General features: G+C 36.9%; 1 protein-coding gene across 2 annotated transcripts in view; it reads right to left on the reverse strand.

Moving 5' to 3' along the window:
- The window catches only part of LOC113517548 (protein sidekick), a 61,626-nt gene that overhangs the window by 4,019 nt on the left and 36,975 nt on the right, over positions 1-20,632 (reverse strand). For both annotated transcript variants that reach the window (XM_026902250.3, XM_031912512.2), the window contains 15 exons: positions 19,258-19,480; positions 18,887-19,083; positions 17,999-18,208; positions 17,259-17,513; positions 16,717-16,945; positions 16,237-16,557; positions 15,690-15,870; positions 15,177-15,392; positions 13,761-13,957; positions 10,538-10,734; positions 9,388-9,627; positions 8,793-8,930; positions 8,224-8,431; positions 7,468-7,752; positions 278-598 (listed from right to left, as the gene is read on the reverse strand). In XM_026902250.3, the coding sequence (XP_026758051.2) occupies positions 278-598; positions 7,468-7,752; positions 8,224-8,431; positions 8,793-8,930; positions 9,388-9,627; positions 10,538-10,734; positions 13,761-13,957; positions 15,177-15,392; positions 15,690-15,870; positions 16,237-16,557; positions 16,717-16,945; positions 17,259-17,513; positions 17,999-18,208; positions 18,887-19,083; positions 19,258-19,480 (3,418 nt within the window). The remainder of the gene's footprint in view (positions 1-277; positions 599-7,467; positions 7,753-8,223; positions 8,432-8,792; positions 8,931-9,387; positions 9,628-10,537; positions 10,735-13,760; positions 13,958-15,176; positions 15,393-15,689; positions 15,871-16,236; positions 16,558-16,716; positions 16,946-17,258; positions 17,514-17,998; positions 18,209-18,886; positions 19,084-19,257; positions 19,481-20,632) is intronic.

Raw genomic sequence — 20,632 nt, forward strand, 5'->3', positions numbered from 1 at the left:
CAACAAAAAATATAGACATGTTTATGCTATTTCTATTATGTTGTTATTTCTGAGGACTAAGGTATTGTGTCATTCGAACCAAATAGAACCAAAACAAATTCAGTGTGCAGTCTTAATTAAATTAAGATAATACCAATATGGTCAATTGAATTGGAAATTATAATCGACTTCACTTTGATATATTTATTTCCTCTGTATGACGGAATCCAAAAGGCCAGATAATGCATATTTACATTACAAATATAAATAAACATGTATTTAAAAAAGGATAACTTACTTTTATATTTATAACTCTTGCTCTTAACGCATAAAATGGCTATCACCATGATTATGATGATAATGGATGCGGCAGCCAGCGCCACCATAAACCAAGTGCGGCGGTAGAACGGGCGGTACTGTAAGTAGCCGTACTCAAGGTACAGCTTCGACGGCGTCACGATCACTTTATCGCTGTATGTGGGGTTACTGATGCCGTAGCTGTTGTATGCGATCACCCGGAACGAGTACGAGGTTGATGGCAAGAGACTCTGGTATGATATTGTGAATTCTTCTAACATGCCGTTGCTAGTGCGGGTTATGGTTTCCCATCTCGTGTCGTCTGTGTAAAAAAAATATTATATGTATTAATGTTGATAATAATTAATGTTGGAAATTCTTAAAATGCAAAGACATTTTAAGAATTTCCTCTTGTTCTTTTCATTCCAATTTTAAATAGCTTCATTAGTGTAGGATAAATGCATATTGGCACCCTTTTATTCTTATGTGAAAGCACTATCTATCTGATTTCTCAAACATTACATATTAATTTGACGGTTTATTGATGAATTTACACGATAGCAGATATATAAGCCAGGTAAGCATTTTTAGAAACTAAAAATCTCATCTAGTTGATTAAATAAACAATAAGATAAAAAATATCACAAATAGAAAAAGTCCAGTAATACATCAGAGTAAAAATGAGAAAGGACATGTTATATTGTTGCATAGATCATGATCACGGTGATACCGTGTGAACAGATATGTTTGAAGGAGGAAAATGAGTCTAAAACTGGGATTTGTGAATGAAACATTAAAAAATAGATGAAGCAAGAGATGTATTCAAGTCTTTTTGCATTCAATTCTTTTTATTTATTCTGTAAAAGACTCAATGTTGGATAAAAAAAAAATGTTACTGTAGGAACATGGTTAAATGAAGGTTAACGACTTTTAAAATTGTGTAATTAGATTTATTAGACTGGTATAAATGTAAAAATTTGGGAGAACTTACAGGCTTGCCACGTTTCCTTCGCTGCGTTTAAAAATAGACAAATAGTAAGTATTATACGCTAATATATAATATTATAGTAGTATTCTTGTAACAAGCACAAATAATTTAAGTAATTCCATATTTTATAACATGATTATTGCACGGCCAATGATGTGTACATCTCTTACTGGTCTGTATATATTACCATGTCTATTATTGTTGTCTATAAGTGTTGTATTATAAAAAACTATATGTAACACTGTTGATGTACCAATACATAAATAATAAGACAATTGGTTTTAATGGTTTTAATAAAATGCAATTTCACATGACAGAGTATATATTTAAATCTAAGACAGTAAAAAATGTCAGAGGTTAATATGTTTTTTAAAAAGAGTATACGATGAGGTTGTAACATTACTCCCCAATGAATATGATTTATATACAATGTTTGTCTGTCTCTACAATGTTTCTTAATCATAAAGTAGTCGTCTCGGAGGGCGTCTGGTACGTACACTACGACGCAATGGTACGGCTGTTTCCTCGGCCGTAGAATATGCCTCTTTAGTAAGTGGTATTGATGTCAATTGTTGTCATTCTTGTGGTAGCTCACAGGGTGATGTTTGTAACGGTGTAATTGGAGCATTTGCTTGAGTTTGCTCTGGAGAAGGTTCCTGAATTTCTGATGTTGGGGCCTGTAATGGAGTCATACTCGCTTGTGAGTCTTGAGATGGTTCTTTAACCATTCCTCCTATTTTGGTACTTTCAGCTTCATCAATTGCTCGAGAACGTATATGATCTGCATGTCTTCGTTTTTCCACACCATCAGGTGTTTGAACTAGGTACGAATAACGGTGAGTACGTAATGTTACAGTAGCAGGATGCCAAGTTGATTCATTTCGCGTGCGTATATAAACTGGGTCACCACTCTTAAATTCTTTTAAAGGCTGATGTCCATGTAAGTTAGTTTGAAGTTGTTTGAAATTTAGTGTTTTTCTTAAATCTGGGCGTAGATTGTCAAATACACAATTTAGTTGATGGCCAAACATTATTTGTGCTGGAGATTTACCTGTTGTAGAATGTGGTGTATTACGATAACTGAACAGGAAATTTCTTAAGCGTTGTTTCAAGTTAGCTCCGTCTTCGTTACTGGCTGATAACCGGGTCTTGAAAGTGCGAACAAGGCGTTCTGCTAATCCGTTGGAGCGAGGATGGTACGGTGATACCCGAATATGTAAGATTCCATACTGCTTGCAATAATTTTCAAACTCATGCGACGTAAATTGTGGACCATTATCAGATACAATAATCTTGGGTAGACCGAAAGTAGTAAATATTCCATCCAGTTTAGCACATAGTTTTACTGTAGTAGTTTTAGTCATTGGTCGTACTTCAATCCATTTTGATAAAGCATCAACAACTACTACCCAATACTTTCCTTCGAAAGGACCTGCGAAATCAATATGAATTCTTTCCCAATTTTTTTCTGGGATAGACCAAGAGTAAATAGGGAGTTCTGGATCATTCGGCCTGTTTTCTTGACATTTATGGCAAAGTTTAATATATCTATCTATATCTTCGTCTATGGAGGGCCACCAGACATAAAATCTAGCCAGAGCTCGCATAGCAGATGTGCCTGGATGGCCGCGGTGGAGGTAGTGTAATACAGCTTTTTGTATCCCTTGTGGAATTACAATTCTTCCGCCCCACATTATAATTTTATTCTCGATGGCAAGTTCTTCACGTTTTCGATAGTAAGGTTTTAGGTGACTATTACATTGATTCTTCCAGCCAAGTTTAATATGATTGGATACTTCCCTTAGGACGGGATCTTTTCCTGTTTCTTCTTTAATCAGTTTCTCTGAAAGTGTTAAATCAATCATTTTTATCGCTTGCAATCGCGTGCCTATTTTATGTACAGTCAGTTCACCTTCAGACGGTATTTGGTCAGGGTTTGGCATTCTTGACAAAAAGTCTGCAAGAATATTGTGTTCTCCCTTTCGATACTCAATGTGATAATTATAACACCCAATTGCTAACGCCCATCTCACCAATCTGTTATTAACAAGTTTAGGCAGATTTCTTTGTGGGCCTAAAAGGTAGATTAAAGGTTTGTGATCAGTAATTAATGTAAAACGGACTCCTCTTAAGAACTGATCAAATTTTTTGATACCAAAGTAGATAGCTAATGCTTCTCGGTCTATTACAGAGTATTTACTTTCTGCAGGTTTTAATTTCCTAGAAGCATATGCGACCGGTTGTTCAATATTGTGTTCTTTGTGGAAAAGAACAGCCCCAAGTCCTTTTTCGGAAGCATCACATGCTAGATAAAGCATTCGTTTATCATCATAAGCTATCAGAGGTCTTGTTTTTGTTATGCAGGTTTTTACCTTTTCAAATGCGGTTTGTAATTCTTTCGTCCATTTCCATTTTTTTCGTGAAGATGTTAAGTCGTGCAAGTCTGAACAAAGTGTATGTAAGTGCGGAATGAATCGCTCGTAAAAGTTGACCATTCCTAAAAAAGATCGTAGTTCTTTAGTATTGTTTGGCGCTGGAGCTTTAGCGATTGCATCAATTTTTGTTTTAGTTGGGCGTACACCACGTGCGTCAATTATGTGTCCAAGATATTCAATTTCGGGTTGGAGAAAACTACATTTTTTTAAGTTAACTTTGAGGCCAGCTTCTAGCAATCTCTTGAGTACTGACGTCAGAGTACTTAGGTGTTCGCTGTCATTTTTTCCTGTTACTGCAATATCATCGAAGTAGACGGCCGTATTCGGGATGTTGTCTAGTAGTTTTTCTAAATAATGTTGAAAAATTGATGGTGCTGTTGCAATACCGAAGGGCATTCGATTGTATTGGAAATATCCTTTATGTGTTGTTATTGTAAGATACTTTTTTGATTCAGGGGCAATTTCAAATTGAAGATATGCATCCTTTAAGTCAATTTTGGAAAATTTTTCACCATTTGCAAGCTGTTGTCTTAATTGGTCAAAAAGTGGTACTGGATGTAGGTGTGTTATTAATGCAGAGTTGATTGTGACGCGATAATCACCGCAAATACGAATTTGACCATTAGGTTTTACGACATTAACTGTTGGAGTTGACCATTCTACGGGTGTTATGTTAGGATCCACTTTTGTGATAATCCCTTCTTGCACTAATCGATCTAGTTCCAGTTCAATGTTCTTTTTGATACTGAATTTTACAGGACGTGGTGGAAAATGTTTTGCTTCTGTTCCCGGTTTAATGTGAATGTTGACCTGATAGTTTTTTACTTTACCAAGTTTGTTGTTGAAAAGTGTTGCGTAATTTGTTAGGATGTTTTGTAGTGTCTGTTGTTCATTAATTGCTTTAATAGAATATACAGCTTCCGGAAATTCCATTCCAAACATTTCACTCCAGTCTAATCCAAACAGCATAGGGTCTGAAGTCTTCATGACAATGACAGGAAGAATTTTTGTTTTCCCTGTATTTCCACTGATACTTCTGTTAGTCCTCTTGGTTTAAGTTTAAAATCATTATTTCCATATGCTTTCAGAGGTGGTGAACGTTTTAATTGTGGTGATCCAATTTGTTTCCAAAATTTTGTATTTATAATAGAGAACTTCGAACCTGTATCCCAATCCATTGTACAGGGTATGCCATTGATAATGGGGTCTATTCTCTTGCAGTCTTTGTTCTTGTTAAGGTGATATACTCCTTGTTCACTACATTCGTCGTCTGTAGTAGTTGACGATGATGATGATGATGATTCATTCGCGTCTTGGTAGCGAGATGAAGTGGTGTTTTGAGTCCTTTTAATGCTTTGTGTGTGCGGCCTGCTGTCAATAAAAGCGCGTCCTGTTTTAATGCAACATGATTCGAAATGGCCGATTGTGTCACATGCTTTGCAATTATGATTTATAGCTTTGCATTCATCATTACTATGCTTCTGTTTATTTCCACATCTGAAACAGTGGTCTTTTTTGAGTTTTCTGTTTATAACTTTATTGTTTTTATTGTTTGTACGTTTATGTTTATTGTCTCTTATTCTTCTAACAATGTTATCAGATTCTGCTATCTCTCTGGATTGAGCGAAAGTAAATAGTTGTTGGAATGTGACTTCTATTAATTTTCCAGTCTCATCTTTCTCAAGCAGGTCAGGCCATCTTTGTTTTAGGTCTATCTCTAACGCTGCATGATTAAGGCCTGTTGCAAATCTATCTCGTAATTGTCTCTCTAGCAAATTGTCATATTTGCAATCCTTACTCAGTTCCTTTAGCCTGTTTGCATAATTTGTCATTGACTCGTTTTGTTGACGTGTTGCATTCCAAAAATCAGTGAGGGCTTTATACCTTGTTTTTCTAGTACCATAAAGGTCAATTAATTTAATTTTAATGTCGTTATATGTCGATGTTTCAAAATGCGGTGTGAACGCTACCTTAACTTCATGGAATATTTCAGGGCTAAGGCATGTGAAAAGTAATTGTCTCTTCACATTGTCAGTGTCTCCACCCCATATGTTACATTTGACTTCAAAGTAGTCTATGAAATTATGTATATCCGTTGTTGCGGGATTGAATTGATCGCATTTAAAATTTTTTAAGACTGTGTTTGACGATGTTGTCAATATGCTCGAGTCTGTTGCACTCGTAGTAGGGGTCTGTGACGTTCCACTTACTTGTATTACTGTTTGTGTAAGTAATTCCAGTATTTTAGTTATTTGTGTTTGTTGGTTTTGTTGTACCTTAAGGAATTCTTCCATTAATTCCGGATTCATTTTAAAATCCTCGTCGCCAATTTAATAAAATGCAATTTCACATGACAGAGTATATATTTAAATCTAAGACAGTAAAAAATGTCAGAGGTTAATATGTTTTTTAAAAAGAGTATACGATGAGGTTGTAACAATGGTGATCTCAATAAGTCATGATTAACATTGTTAAAAGTTCCCTTACCATGAATATATTTTTATGATTTTCTATTTGTGTTTCTGTCGTCAAGCAATAAATGCTTATATGGCTGTGTTTCGGTTTAAAGGGTGAAATATTTATTTATTTGTTTAGGTTCACCAACAATTGTTTCTACAAGATAGTGCAAGTATTTATACAATCATGGAGCTTAGGACCAAGTGTAACAATTTTTTATAGGCAATAACAGCAGATGTTGATACTAACATTTAGTATGGAGAAAAACAAACTTATACAGGTTACAACTATTATTAAATGCTTAACAACTAAAGCCACCATATCCATAAGCAGATCCAGCAACACGACTTATTTCTTATACATTCATAGACATTTGCTACAAAACATTTGGACTATCAATTAATATCGACCTGGTCACTGCAGTTATTTATAATTTTACAGAATCTTAAAATTGGAGAATTACTACCCAGAACAGTTCTAAATGGAGATATTAGCGGAACTATGGGTTCACGAGGTAGTCTAGGGGAGACTCACAATTTGATAAGGCTTAGTAATAGGGGAAGAGGCTTAGTAGTGAAATTATATAAATAATATGGAGGCATATATACATATTATTTATGTTATTTAATATAATACATTACACATTGTTTGATTCAATTAAATACCATTTTATTTCTTAGGAATGGCAATGCATGGGTACATGTTATATTTAACAGGATAGATGGATCGTTAGTGTGGGTGCCATCCAAGTTGGATAAAAAAAAATTAATTGAAAGAACTTACCGGATTCTTTTTTTTCTGTATTATTTTAATTTTGATAATGAGTTGATATGTGACACAAAAATTAAAATTGCGACATGGACGTATTTTGTTTCGTTTACGAAGAGGCGAAACGTTACGTTGGGCCGAACACGAATTTTAGCGTGGCTCTTTAAGTAGAAGTAGAATGCATTGTACACGCGGTGTATATTTCTTTTATTTGATTTAGATTATCTATTTGCTATGTAAACAGGTTACACTCACTCACATTTATATAATCCTGAATAGTCAGCTTTACATCCTATGCTGATTGGGCATTGCCTTTCCGTGAAGGAGACCTTCGTCTGTAAGTAATCAGTAGACAGTGCTGGGTGCGCTTATGTAGGTGTATATACTTATGTTTGTGTAGATGTTTACCGTGCGTTCTGTTACGCATACGCATAACATTCTTCTTCGAATGCTGGCTCGAGTAAATTATCGAGGCTGCCCTATGGCAGCGGGTCGCGTATGACTGTGAGTGAGAGGAGTGAGAGGAGCGAGAGGGGCACGTACCCTTCTTGCGGGCCTCGATGTAGTAGCCGAGCAGCGGGCCGCGGCCGGGGCCGGCGTTGTCCCAGCGCAGGTGCAGCGCGGCGGGGTCGGGCGCGAGCCGCAGGCGGCGCGGTGGGGCGGGCGAGCCGGGCTGCGGGCCGGTGCGCACGCGCGCCTCGGCCGCGGCGCCCGCGCCCACGCCCTCCGTCGCCGCGCGCACGCTGAACCGGTACTCCACCTCCTCCTCCAGCCCGCCCACCGCTAGCCGCCGCTCCGTCACCTTCTGCTTCACTTGCTTGCTGAACCCTGCACCGGGAGGTTGCGCGCGTATTATTCATGTTCACAGTTCGCGAGTACATTTCGATATCGGACATGAAAATGAGTTTATACTCTTAATATATTCTTCAGTTCATACTGACATATTTTACTATTACATATACTATATGAAACATAAATTGACGAATGAAAATTATCATATCAGCCGTTAACTGTCCACTGCCGAACACAGGCTACCCTTACAGGTTGCCAAAGGGATGGTTCCGAGCCACCTGCATAAATGAAAGTACTACACACTATAGATTAAAAAAAATTAAATATATAATCATTAATTTCATCTCATGCCCTAACATGGATTGTTTATTTTATTAGTATTGTGGAAGTATAAATTGAGTGATTTAAAAGACTTCAACATACAGTTTAGCATACAGATACCAAAACTAGGAGAATATATCTGCTTCCCTCCCCCTTCTATTACACGCACGCTAAATTAATACTCACGTTCATCTTGTTCTATTGTCTCATATGTGACCAGATAAGACTGTATAAGTCCATTACGACGATGCGGCGCTTCCCAGGATACAACGAGACTGTTCATCGTTATATCACTGAAGGTGATGTTGCGCGGTGCCGACGGTAATCCTTGGTGGGTACGTACTGAGATCGCACTCGACCGAGGTCCATCACCGGCTGGATTAAATGCCAACACCTGTAACGTTACAATAATGTTTACCGGCTGGGTAATCCAAATTCGAAATAATTTATTTTCGATTTATATATATATATATATATATATATATATATATATATATATATATATATATATATATATATATATATATATATATATATATATATATATATTTAAAATCTTTCCCTGTAATTTAATTATACACCCCATATTAACATTAGTTCTGACAAACAACAACTCATTTACCTTATATTTTTCAGTACATTTCGAATTTTATTCTTCAAAATACTTTTTTAGCGAATACATTTTAATGCTTCAGCTTATTTTCAGTAAATCATGAATGCATAACTACATAATGACTGGTCTATTTCAGAATTACCTGAATACGATACTGAGTATATTTGTCGAGGAAAACTAGAGAATGTGACGTAGCAGTCGCCGGGACTACTTCAGTTTCTTCTTCAACCCGACGACCAGGTTCCGGTTCTTCCGGGGAATCCGTCATCAGATAGAATATCTAAAACAAACATTTATTATTTAATTTTCTATTCCATTTTACACTGTGAATAGGTTTTAATTTATTATTTAGAAAAAGGGGTTTGTACATTTTTATATATTTACATACATGTAAATAGTTCCTATACCGCACTTAGAGTACATACATAGTGGTACTAGGGAGATATCTTCTACCACGAGGGTTTTTTAATGGGTGATAATTGAATGGTAACCCCACCCTCGCTAACGTTATACGCTGATAGGGCATCAGTGAGGGATGATGGTGAGCGATTAGCCCATCGTGATATACACGCACTTGGAATTCAGCATGATGGTTTCCAGGGGGACCGCAGGGAGGTTGACTTAAACAGAGTATATTGCTAGCAATGGGACTGGTAATCTCTATTATTAACAGTCCCTTCCCACCGTGGGAGAGTGTTAGCCTAGTAGGCCGCGAGATTCGGTCCTGGGCAAGGTACCTTATAGCCAAGCAGGTCGCCGTTCTGGTGCGCGTGCAGCGGCGGTTGCCAGGTGACCGCCACCTCGGTGGGCGAGAGCGCGGCGGCATTCACGTGGCGCGGCGGCGCGGTAGGCACGGCCTCGCCCACCCACACTACGGCTGGCGTGCCGCCCGGGCCCGTGCCCTGCGAGTTCACCGCGCACACGCTGATCTCGTAGTTGCGGTCCACCGCCAGCTCCGTCAGCACCACCTCCTCGCTCTGCGCACCACGACACAACACATTCGTTATCAAATTATAAAAGTATCAAAATTTTTATACAACTTAGAATGGCAAACAAGCTGACGGCCCACCTGATGGAAAGTGGTAACCGTCGCCTATAGACATGAGCAATATATCCCATAAGACTGATCGTCACTAAGTCCAGTTTCAAAATTAATTTACAAAAATTCTTAATTGATTGGCAAATGTTAGACATTCCAACAAGTTACCTCTATGTTTCATTTGTATGCTAGATAGACTGTCATATCTTTTTGTTTTATACAACTTAGAATGGCAAACAAGCTGACGGTCTACCTGATGGAAAGTGGTAACCGTCGCCTATAGACATGAGCAGTACCATGGACATAACAGAGTATACTATTTCGCCCATGATACCCCCCATGCGTTGCCATTCCTGAGGATTTAGGTGTTATTCCTCTGTACCCAGTAAATTCACGCCATATCCCACCCTTTAAACCGAAACACAGCCATGCAAACACAACTGTTTCACGGTTGAAACACGAATAGGACAGAGGTACCTAAGCAATCGACTTTTGTACAAAGTCTTCCTCTGGTAAATATCTGTCTGTTTACCGTATATCTATTTATTGTATGGATAATCTGGTAGTATTGTTTTATTGTTACCCTATTCCCTTGGGCCGCAACAGAATATCAGTGCTTTGCTCTTTTGAGGGCGAAGCAATAAACTGAGTTGTGGCCACTTTGTATTGCTATGGCACATTCACAAACGAAAATTGTATTTAGCTTTATGTATTTCTTTTTTTATCATTTATGTTATCTCGCTTTTTATGTATATCAATATATGTTGTAAGTTGTGTGCTGTAAGTAATGCAAATAAATTATCTATGTATGTATGTATGTATATGTAGAAGGGGCGCGCCGGGCATACCTTGATGCCGGGCACGTCCAGCTTCATGGTGTGGTGCAGGGCGGGCACGAAGTCGGTGAGCGGCTGGTAGAGCACGCGGTAGCCGCCGGTGCGCGCGTCGCCGCTCCAGTGCGGCTCGCCCAGCGGGCTCCACTGCACGCGCACGCTGCTCGGCGTTATCGGCACCACGTGCAGGTTCTCCACAGCTTTGCTTGGCGCTACAAACCAACATACATGTATATCACTTCATCTAAACCAGGGGTGCTCGTCTAAATAGGTTCGATCGCGATCGACTGGTTTGACCTTGACTAAAAAAATACATATTGTGTGGAAAAATAATAGCAGGGGGGATTACAGAAGGGATTGTTAGTAATAGGGATTAGCAACCTCATTGCTAGCAATAAACCAATAATAATAAGGTCGACCTCCACGCGGTTACCCCTGGAAACCATCATGATTGATTCGTTGTTGAATTTGTCAGGATGGGCTAACTGACCCGCTTCATTCTCACCTGTCATCCCACACTGGCGCCCCGTTGGTGTATACCGATAGCGCAGGCGGGGTTGCCATTCCATTATCATCAATAAAAAAAAAAAATATCTATGCAGGTATCAGGTAAGAAGCAATTTACAGTGGTACCCTGCACTTTGGTTATGTTTTGTTAAGAGAGGGACTGGCTGAAACCTAGCGCTTTGCAGCTGTTCACATTGCGCTGGGACACTCACAGCATCAGCTGAGCCGGTTCCTTTTGCCTAGTATGGGACACTTTTTGTATATGTTATTTATATTTTATATTGTAATTGTATGTTTACTGGCAATAAATGTTTCTATTCTATTCTATTCTATTCTATGCCACGATACACTCCACCCAGATGACAATTCTTCATCCCACATACTCACAGTCTCTGAGAGTGGATCGTTCGTAGTTTAACGATATTGAGGTAGATTGCTAGTAATTCAGGTTTGAATTCTTCTGATCTAATTAAAAATTATAAAACTTAAAAAACCGATTTTATCTTTTATTTATATATAAGGGTGTAAAGGGATAGGTTGGTAAAAACTGCAACAGTGAATTCAGACAATTACTCACTAATAATAATAATTAATGCCGATTTTATCTTTTATTTATATATAAGGGTGTAAAGGGATAGGTTGGTAAAAACTGCAACAGTGAATTCAGACAATTACTCACTAATAATAATAATAATTAATTAATCACTAATAATAAGCAAAGCTTGTTTTCAGTACTAGATAACTAATAGGTATATTAAATTACTTTTTTTAAATATATACATACTCGTACTTATAATACGCAGGAAACACCAAGACCAATACATATATAGTTATAAATATAAAAGTTTGTATTGTGCGAAAATCGAACCCGCGACTATTGGAAGGTAAGGGCGTGTATTAAACAGCTGTATCGTATTTTCAAATTAACGCTTAAAATAGACCAAGCGATCTTGTATGTATAAACTAGTTACTAATATATTAAAATTCTTTATATTGCAAGTTTGTAAAATGATTCTGAACGCTTTTGAATGAATGAATTGAATTTGAATGAAATTTATTATACATATCCTTTGAAATTTTAAGCCTGTTTTTGGGACATCTTAAATAATTATTTTGTTCAGATTGAGTCAAATATATATCAATATATATATATATATATATATATATATATATATATATATATATATAAAATAAAGATGTACAACAGGCGAGCTTAACTCTGTAAGAGTTTTCTTCCAGCAAACCCTGAGTGGAAAGGAGCATTAATTATTTGCGGGCAGTATGCGTACAATAATAGACGGAAACATTATAGATGTTTCTATTAAAAAATATGTAATATGTTGACATATATATGTAACTCATACAATTAAAATCAAAATAAATACATATCTGTATACGATAATACATATACATATATACATAGACATAAAATATCTCTTTACATACAAAATAGGTACATATACATACATAGACATAATAAGTTTATGAGGACAGAAGATGCTCTTTTAATCTGCTCTTGAATATATTCAGCGATTGACTTTCACGAATATGCAGTGGAAGAGAGTTCCATAGTCTAGCCGCATGAACCGTAAATGATCCACTATAGTATGAGGAGGTATGAGGAGGGATTTTAAGAATAAGGGACTTACTCGACCTACTGGACATGGCAGTGGGGTCAAGGAAAGTGAAACGTTCACAAAGATAAGATGGGGAGGAAGAATTAAACAATACAGAATACACGAAAGATAAAAGATGAAAATCACGACGTTGACGAATCGGGAGCTATTTTAATATGCTTCTGTAAGAGGGGACATGGTCGTATTTTCTAAGTCCATAAATAAAACGTATGCATAAATTCAGACATCCAGATAACATACGTTAGCATAATCCAGAAGAGGTAGTAATAAAGCTTTAGCGAGTGTGATTTTCGTTTCAATGGGCAAAAATTTCTGGAAAACGTTTGAGCGAATGAAAAGAAAAGTATAGTCTCCTGCTCACTCCATTGATATACTCACCCCAGGATAAGTTGCTGTCGAACATGATTCCAAGATTTTTGGCACTTCTAGCATACGGAATCGGAGATTGCTCATACAAAATAGGAGGTAAAATATCAATATCAAGTGCACTATATCTCCGATGCCCACCCGATTAATGCCTGAGATTTACGGGGGTTGACTAGAAGTCCGTAGGATTTTTCCCAATGGGATATTTTATTTAAATCATGATTTATATGATCAATAGCCACAGAGATGTCACAGAGTTCAAAGTGTATACCATATATTATATAATATATAAAAAAAAATTGGCGACAGCATTAGTAGTTGCCAAAATTTTGCGCTGCGTCAAACAGATGAATGGATGGCGACACAATAAGATTTTGTTTTTCCTGGCGGGATATTAAACGTAACTGGATGACGGCGCGCGTTAAAATAACCATTCGGTACTCGTAGTTGGACTCTTTGTAGCACTTATGGGTGATGCACCCATTCCCGTTCATTCCTTCATAACATATTTTACGAGAGTGAGATTTCGTAAAGGAGACAAAATAATATGGACTTCATCAAGATATTTTGTAAATGCAACTGCAAATATGTATAAAATTTTTAACTGCTTTAATAACTAAACAAACGTCTGTCAATAATTTTTATTATTAACAGAAGTTTGTTATTGTGTATAAAGAAATAATAAAAACCGGCATTATTATATATAGATAAAAAAAGATTATATTTACCCGCAGGGAGAGTGCGAATGGTTTCTGTTGCATTGCTGAAACGGCTAGGTCCTATGTCATTAGTTGCTCTTATTCTAAACTGGTAGGCAGTATATGGTTTTAGACCTTCGGCCGTATAAGAAGTAGCGAACGGATCTACCCGTTCTGGAATCGTTTGCCACGTTCCTCCTTCTTCTTTTTGTTGCACAGTATAATATCTGTAGAGAGAGAGAAAGAGTACATATTTAGAAAAAGATTTCACTAATTATATGGGTATTAAAATAAATACATATATTTTATCTTTAAATTGTAATTAAAATAAAAATGGTTTATGCTGTATGGTTATGAATATAAGAATAACAGATTGGCAACTCCTTGCAAAATTTACCTGTATTGCCCATCAACTCACACAGATTCAGTCTTTTTTATTATTTGTAAATATTGAGCGCGGCACCATTATTTTCTTTTTATATCCATCTAAACGCTAGTTGGGCAAGGCATTTCTGCACTTGGTCTTGTAATTGGAATATTGTGTGTGTGTGTGTGTGTGTGGTAAGTGCAGCCAACCCAGATTATTTCAAAGGATCTGTGCTCTATCGTAATAAATCCATGCAAACGCGACATGAACAGTACCTATCTACTGAACTGTCTACTATTCAGAAACGGAAAGAATGAGACGTCTGCATATACATTATTCTTAGATTATATGTATAGAATGTCTCCATAGAAATGCTTCGAGAAAAATGGGTCAATTTTTTCATACAATTTTGTGTGATAAATAGTTATGAGTGATTCGTTTATAACTTCTATTTTTATTTTGTTTGATAATTTCTACATTCTTTAATGCGTAAACACTCATTTTACTTATTAAATAATGTCAAGATACATTTATGCATAAGTATATAGAACATTGATAAAAAAAACGAGTCAGCTAATTTGACGATTAGATGACAAAAAGTTGTCCCGTTTTTTAAATTTGATGCTCTCTATCTATATAATACATACATACATATCTGTCACACCCGTTTCCCATTAGGGTAGCCAGAAACAATGGAACGCCAAATGCTTCGAATCAAACAAACCTCTTTTGCTTCTTCCACATCCATCAATCTTTTCATACACGCTCGCCGGTTACGGGTACTTTGAATTTGGCCCTTCTTCAGCACATCGCCTATTGGTCAACATACATCCGTCTAGGGCGGCCCCTACCGACATCTCTATTCATTCTTGCTCGATAAATCTCTTTCGTAATTCTTCTTTTATCCATCCTCTCCAAATTATCAAACCAACGCAACATTCCATTTTCGATTTTTGTCACTACGTCGTCTTTCAGTCCACACTACTCTCTAATCACACTGTTTCTTACTCTATCTTTTAATGTATATAATCTAAAACATTATTGTATTAATTTACTTTACGGATAGACTTTAAGGATACCTGAGCGGCGCGTAGCCGTCGTCGCCGGGCGTCCACGAGAAGGTGATGTGGTGCGGCTGCAGCAGTGAACGTGCGACGTGTGGGCGGGCGGGCGGCGCGGGCGCGGCGCGGTTGCTGGTCGTCAGCACGAGCGCGCGCGCCGTCGCGCCCCAGCCCAGCCGCGTCTGCGCCCTCACCGAGAACACGTAGTACCGCTCCGACGACAGCTCCGTCGCCCTGCACACGCTTACGTTTAAAGGACGCGCCCAACTCTGGCCGCAGCGAGTACAATGCACAATAATCATTCATGTTATATATATAGTTAGAGAATACAATACTTTGACGACTAATAAAGGTTCATTAAATCCACATGAGACAATGCATCCGTCAAGCAACAACGGACTCTATACATATAATATTAAGAATCAATTTACATTGTTTTCCCCTCATTGTAGTTCGCGTTATTTTGAAGCAGCGTTGTTACAACTAGTATGCTCATTCATTTTAAAATATACATAAATCAATTTCACTTACCGGAATGTTCGATCCGACGGCAGAAACTCCCTGGAGAATGTGTGCTGTGATGTATTATTGAGATGATAAGTGACCTTATATGCCAATATTTCACCGTTAGGATCTTCTGGTACATCCCAAATTATACGAGCAGTTGTGAATGTGACATCAGGAAATGAAACATTTGATGGTGGCCCAGGAGCTGTGATGAAATAAAAATTATTACTTTATTATTAATAAGAAGCGCATTTTCTTTTTAAATTACTAGTAAATGATAAAACTTACGTAAAAAAGAGTAAAAAGGAAGTTTATTATTATATTAGCCATTAACTGTCTACTGTTGGACATAGGTTCTTGTCCTTGTAAGGCTTGGTAAGCAACTACAGTTAGGCTTTGATGGTATTTTAAGAGACCTAACACTCGACCACTAAATTCCCTTAGTCGTCTCTAACGATACCCCACGGGATAAGAAGTGGTTGCTCATTCTATGTCGTGATCATACGGCAAAAAAAAAACATAACAAAGAGATTAAACAAGAAGTGTGACGTGTACAATTATTTATACTTACTGTCGTCAAAAGTCCTTACAGTGACGGGCGGATCGCTTAAAACGCCGTCTCCCAATCTCGTATATCCTAATACTTGTATTTGATACACAACATATTTTCTGAGTTCCGTCAATGTTATAGTGTGCGTCTGATTAGATGGTATAGCTTGGCATTCCACATTCTGGTTTTCGGGCCGTGGTGGAGGTACAATCGCCGCGTAGCATACTTTGTATCCCTCAATTAAACCATTTTGGTCTTGTACTGCAATGTCTCCCCAAAGAACGACCACAGTGGTAGATGAGGTGGCATTAGCTGATACGTCCGTTGGACCACTGGATGGCACTGAAAATTTAATTATTATATTATAGTTACACTAAAGTTATATTGCAAAAAACCTAGTAGCCTTTACTTTTTTATAATTCTTATTTGCATTGATAGACAACTATGTTATCGATACCGAGAATACATAACAATATTTATAATTAACATTAAAATAAGTACCAGCTTCTCTTGTCCTTTCTGTAGCTATCGGACTCTCTGTCGATGTCCCAACTTCATTGATTGCAGTCATTTGAATTTCGTAAAGCGACCACTCCTCGAGGTCGGAGAGGACGTGCGAGTTGGCTGTATGGTCCTCAATGATGATATTTAATGTTTCGTTGGTCCCGCTTCGTTTGTATGTGATATTGTAACCTTTAGGATTACCATACCATTCACTTTGTTGTAAAGGCTGTGAAATAAAAAAAATTACATACACAAAAATAAAGAAAATATATTAAAGAAGTTTTTAAATTAAGAAAAATCAAGTAGTTTTAACAAGTTCTTGGTACACAGTCATTTTATTTTATCAAATATATTCTACCTAAGGGTGACATTTTAGTCGCTCCTACAAAATCACAAAAAGCTCTAGAGCTTCTTTAAACAGGTATAGCATTATCTTGGTAAACAGTAATGATATCACAGAAACAGTTTGACGTAAGAAGACAAGTGACGTGCGTCCATAAGATTGAAGAGAATGTATTACATATATAGTGTATACTTACAATCCAGCGCACGCGCAGCATATCGGCGCTGACGGCGCGCACGGTGACGTTGCGCGGCGGGTGTTGCGGCGGCGCTTGTATGGTTTGGAACTCTTTGCACGGCTCCGAGGGCGGCGACGAGCCTACCACGTTGGTTGCAATCAGCCGCAGCCGGTACGTCGTGAACGGCACCAGGCCGCTCACCAGAATTGACTGCGCATCCGGCGCGTTCACCTCGTATACTGTCACCCAGGATGAGTTGCGTGCTGTTTGGGCCTGAATAATACAACGTTCGTATAATAAACAAGCGTACATTTATAATCGGTCAATAAAAGGAACAATGTATAATTTTTTTTCTTTTCATTCATCTCTATTCGCATTTATTGTAAATCTTTCATATCCATATTTATGGATGTACATATGTATGTAATGTATGTAACAATATTTATACATATTTTAGTAGTAAATGCATCACCTACTTAATTTTCTGCTTACCTCATGGTTGACTAGTAGAGAACGCTATTAGGTGTTAAATCCGCTATATGTACACTTACGTAATTGTGCATTAAAATTTAAATAAATAAAAATTTCACACAGTCCATCCACATCTTATATTTGAATATTTTTCTATCTTTATAAATATCCAAACCTGTATTTAATACTTATCCTAAACTATTCTACTCATACCAACTTATCACATTACCATAATGTAAAATAAGTTTTTGATAGAGAGTAATAATAAGTAAATAAAGAGAATGTACCTGAACGGTCCACATGGATATGGAGGAGTTGCCGTCGAAGCCGGGCGTGAACTGCAGTAGTACAGAGAAGGCCTGTATGTTGGATAGCGCGAGGTTGCGCGGTGCGTGCGGTAGTACCGGCTCCACACCTGACTGTATGGTGGCTGAGCGAGCGCCGCCCTCCCCTACTGCTGTGAGCGCACGCAGTGTCAGTAGGTAGTGCGTGCTGGCCTGTGAGGAATACGATTCAAATGTAACTCGCCTCATAGAGTGCCTAGTCTATTTTACTACATACATATAAAAGAGTATTGTTAGTGATAAATACAATCGATAGATCAGGTCAGCATATAATGATTAATGATAATAAATCTAACGTCAATTTCGTATAAATTGTTCAAGTGCAGCAGTGCCAATAGTAGAAATATACATATGTACCATACGTTTTTGACCCTGCGTCCGTTAACATGAAATTATCATTTCAACACAGTATGAAGGATTCTATTTTTCATATTCCTTACACTGTGATTTCAACAAGAATATAATAACATCACTTGACTGAAGCTTAACTGATTAAATATTATATTAGCGTGTCTACCTAGCATTAGTCCCGATGTGATTAATAGTTATCGATGTACTAATTATATTGGAATTATCAGAAAATTTTAAAATCTTAAAGATTAATTGGACAGAATTCCTCTCATAAACCTATTTTTATTCAGTCTTGTATTTATTGGTAGAATTACCGGTTTCCTCAATCATCACTGTAACCCTGTTTTGTATTAACATTATTACCGTTAATGCTTCGTATTTCTCATGCTCGGAAATGTATTGTTTCGTATAATGCGTGAGAAATTTTAAGGATGTAACAAAAGAACAGTTTAAGGCATATAAAAAATATACTTATCTTACCTGTAAGTGTTCGATTTTAATACTGGTGATATTAGGTGGCAGTGTCTCCTCTTTAAATGAATTATCATCGTCTTTTATTTGGTAAGACAGTTTGTAACCAATTAGAATTCCATTTGATTTTTTGGGTGGAGTCCATGAGACGCGTACTGCGCGATCTGATATGTCATCGAATTGTAGACTACCTACTTCATCTGGTGCTGTAAATGCAAATAAAAATTTAATACGATGGAAATAATTATTATATTTGATAATACATTAGTGATAACATGCATTCAAAAAATAGACGTATAATTGAAATAACTTTACGTTCATTCATGGAGTCATAATATCAAATTAATTTATTTAATTATATTTCATATATATCTACTCACTGTCTTCTTTGGTTCTGATTAAAACATAATCACTGCGAGGTCCATCGCCGGGCTCAGTGAAACACAGAACTGATATGTTGTAATCTGTGAATTTGTCTAGCCCGCCTATGACAGCAGATTGCTTGGTAAGAGGGTCCAGCAGATTTGGCGGAATGCTTACAAGTTTATGTTCCACATTCATGTTCTCTTCATCACTCCATCTCCATGCTTGGATTTTATAACCCTGTAATAAATATGACGAAAGATTTTAACGATTATAAATTATATATTAAACAAAAGATTTACAATATAACATCAATAAAAAAAAAGTATATTGTTAAATGCGTATTGGTTATTACAAATATACAAGGTTATATAAAAATAATAAATAATACGTCTAATATAATAAACGGTAGAGATATTTATTTTAGGTTTTTTTTATACAACTTAGAATGATAAACAAGCTGACGGCCCACCTGATGGAAAGTGGCAACCGTCGCCTATAGACATTAGCAGTACCATGGACATAACAGAGTATACTGTTTCGCCCATGATACACCCATATCCCACCCTTCAAACCGAAACACAGCCATGCAAACACAACTGCTCCACGGTTGAAACACGAATGGGACAGAGATATCCAAGCAAACGTCTTTTGTACAAACTCTCTCTCTGGTTTAGGTTATAGTTTAAAGAAAGTAATTCTAATTTCATTCTATAACTTGCATCCTACTCAAGGAATAGTCAAGTCCGGCATCTCGTATATCGCAGAAAACTACTCCCTAATTAGACGCTGACAAATAAGTACTGTTTTTTTTTCTACGTGTATAAAAATAAGATTATTTTTATTCCTGTTATATATAACAAAACGGTGGATATTTTCCATTGCAGTATAATGATTGCAATCAAACATACAACCCGTCTGATAGTATTATTACCAGCAGTTATTGCCGCTTGTGGACTCGCGTTGAAGGACTCATTTTAAAACAAGATATGTAAGTTCGTAAAAAAAGCAATTTACTCGAACAATTGAAAGTTGCACGAAAAGGTAATTAAACCGTTATTCCCGTGAGGTGTTCATATAAAAATAAATTAGACATTAGTTTACGAGACCACAGCAATAAATATTGCAATAAAACGATAGGGACTATACTAGAGTTACAACTCACATTGCAGACCATAAAATGATGCCCGAAATCATAATTTCTTTATCATACCATATAAAAAGGTCATAAAACAGACGTGATCAGAAAATCAAAATAGACAGTAAGATATGTATATTTAATTTTTAATCAGCATCCATAATGAATCTGATTACTATATTTACTTATGATTTGAAATTCGACAAAATTTTTTCAACCATACATAAAAAATTGTCGAATTTCATTTTATTTTG

Source organism: Galleria mellonella, unplaced genomic scaffold (genome assembly GCF_026898425.1).
Source record: "Galleria mellonella isolate WM207_F2 unplaced genomic scaffold, CSIRO_AGI_GalMel_v1 utg223, whole genome shotgun sequence".
Taxonomy (NCBI): Eukaryota; Metazoa; Arthropoda; class Insecta; order Lepidoptera; family Pyralidae; genus Galleria; species Galleria mellonella.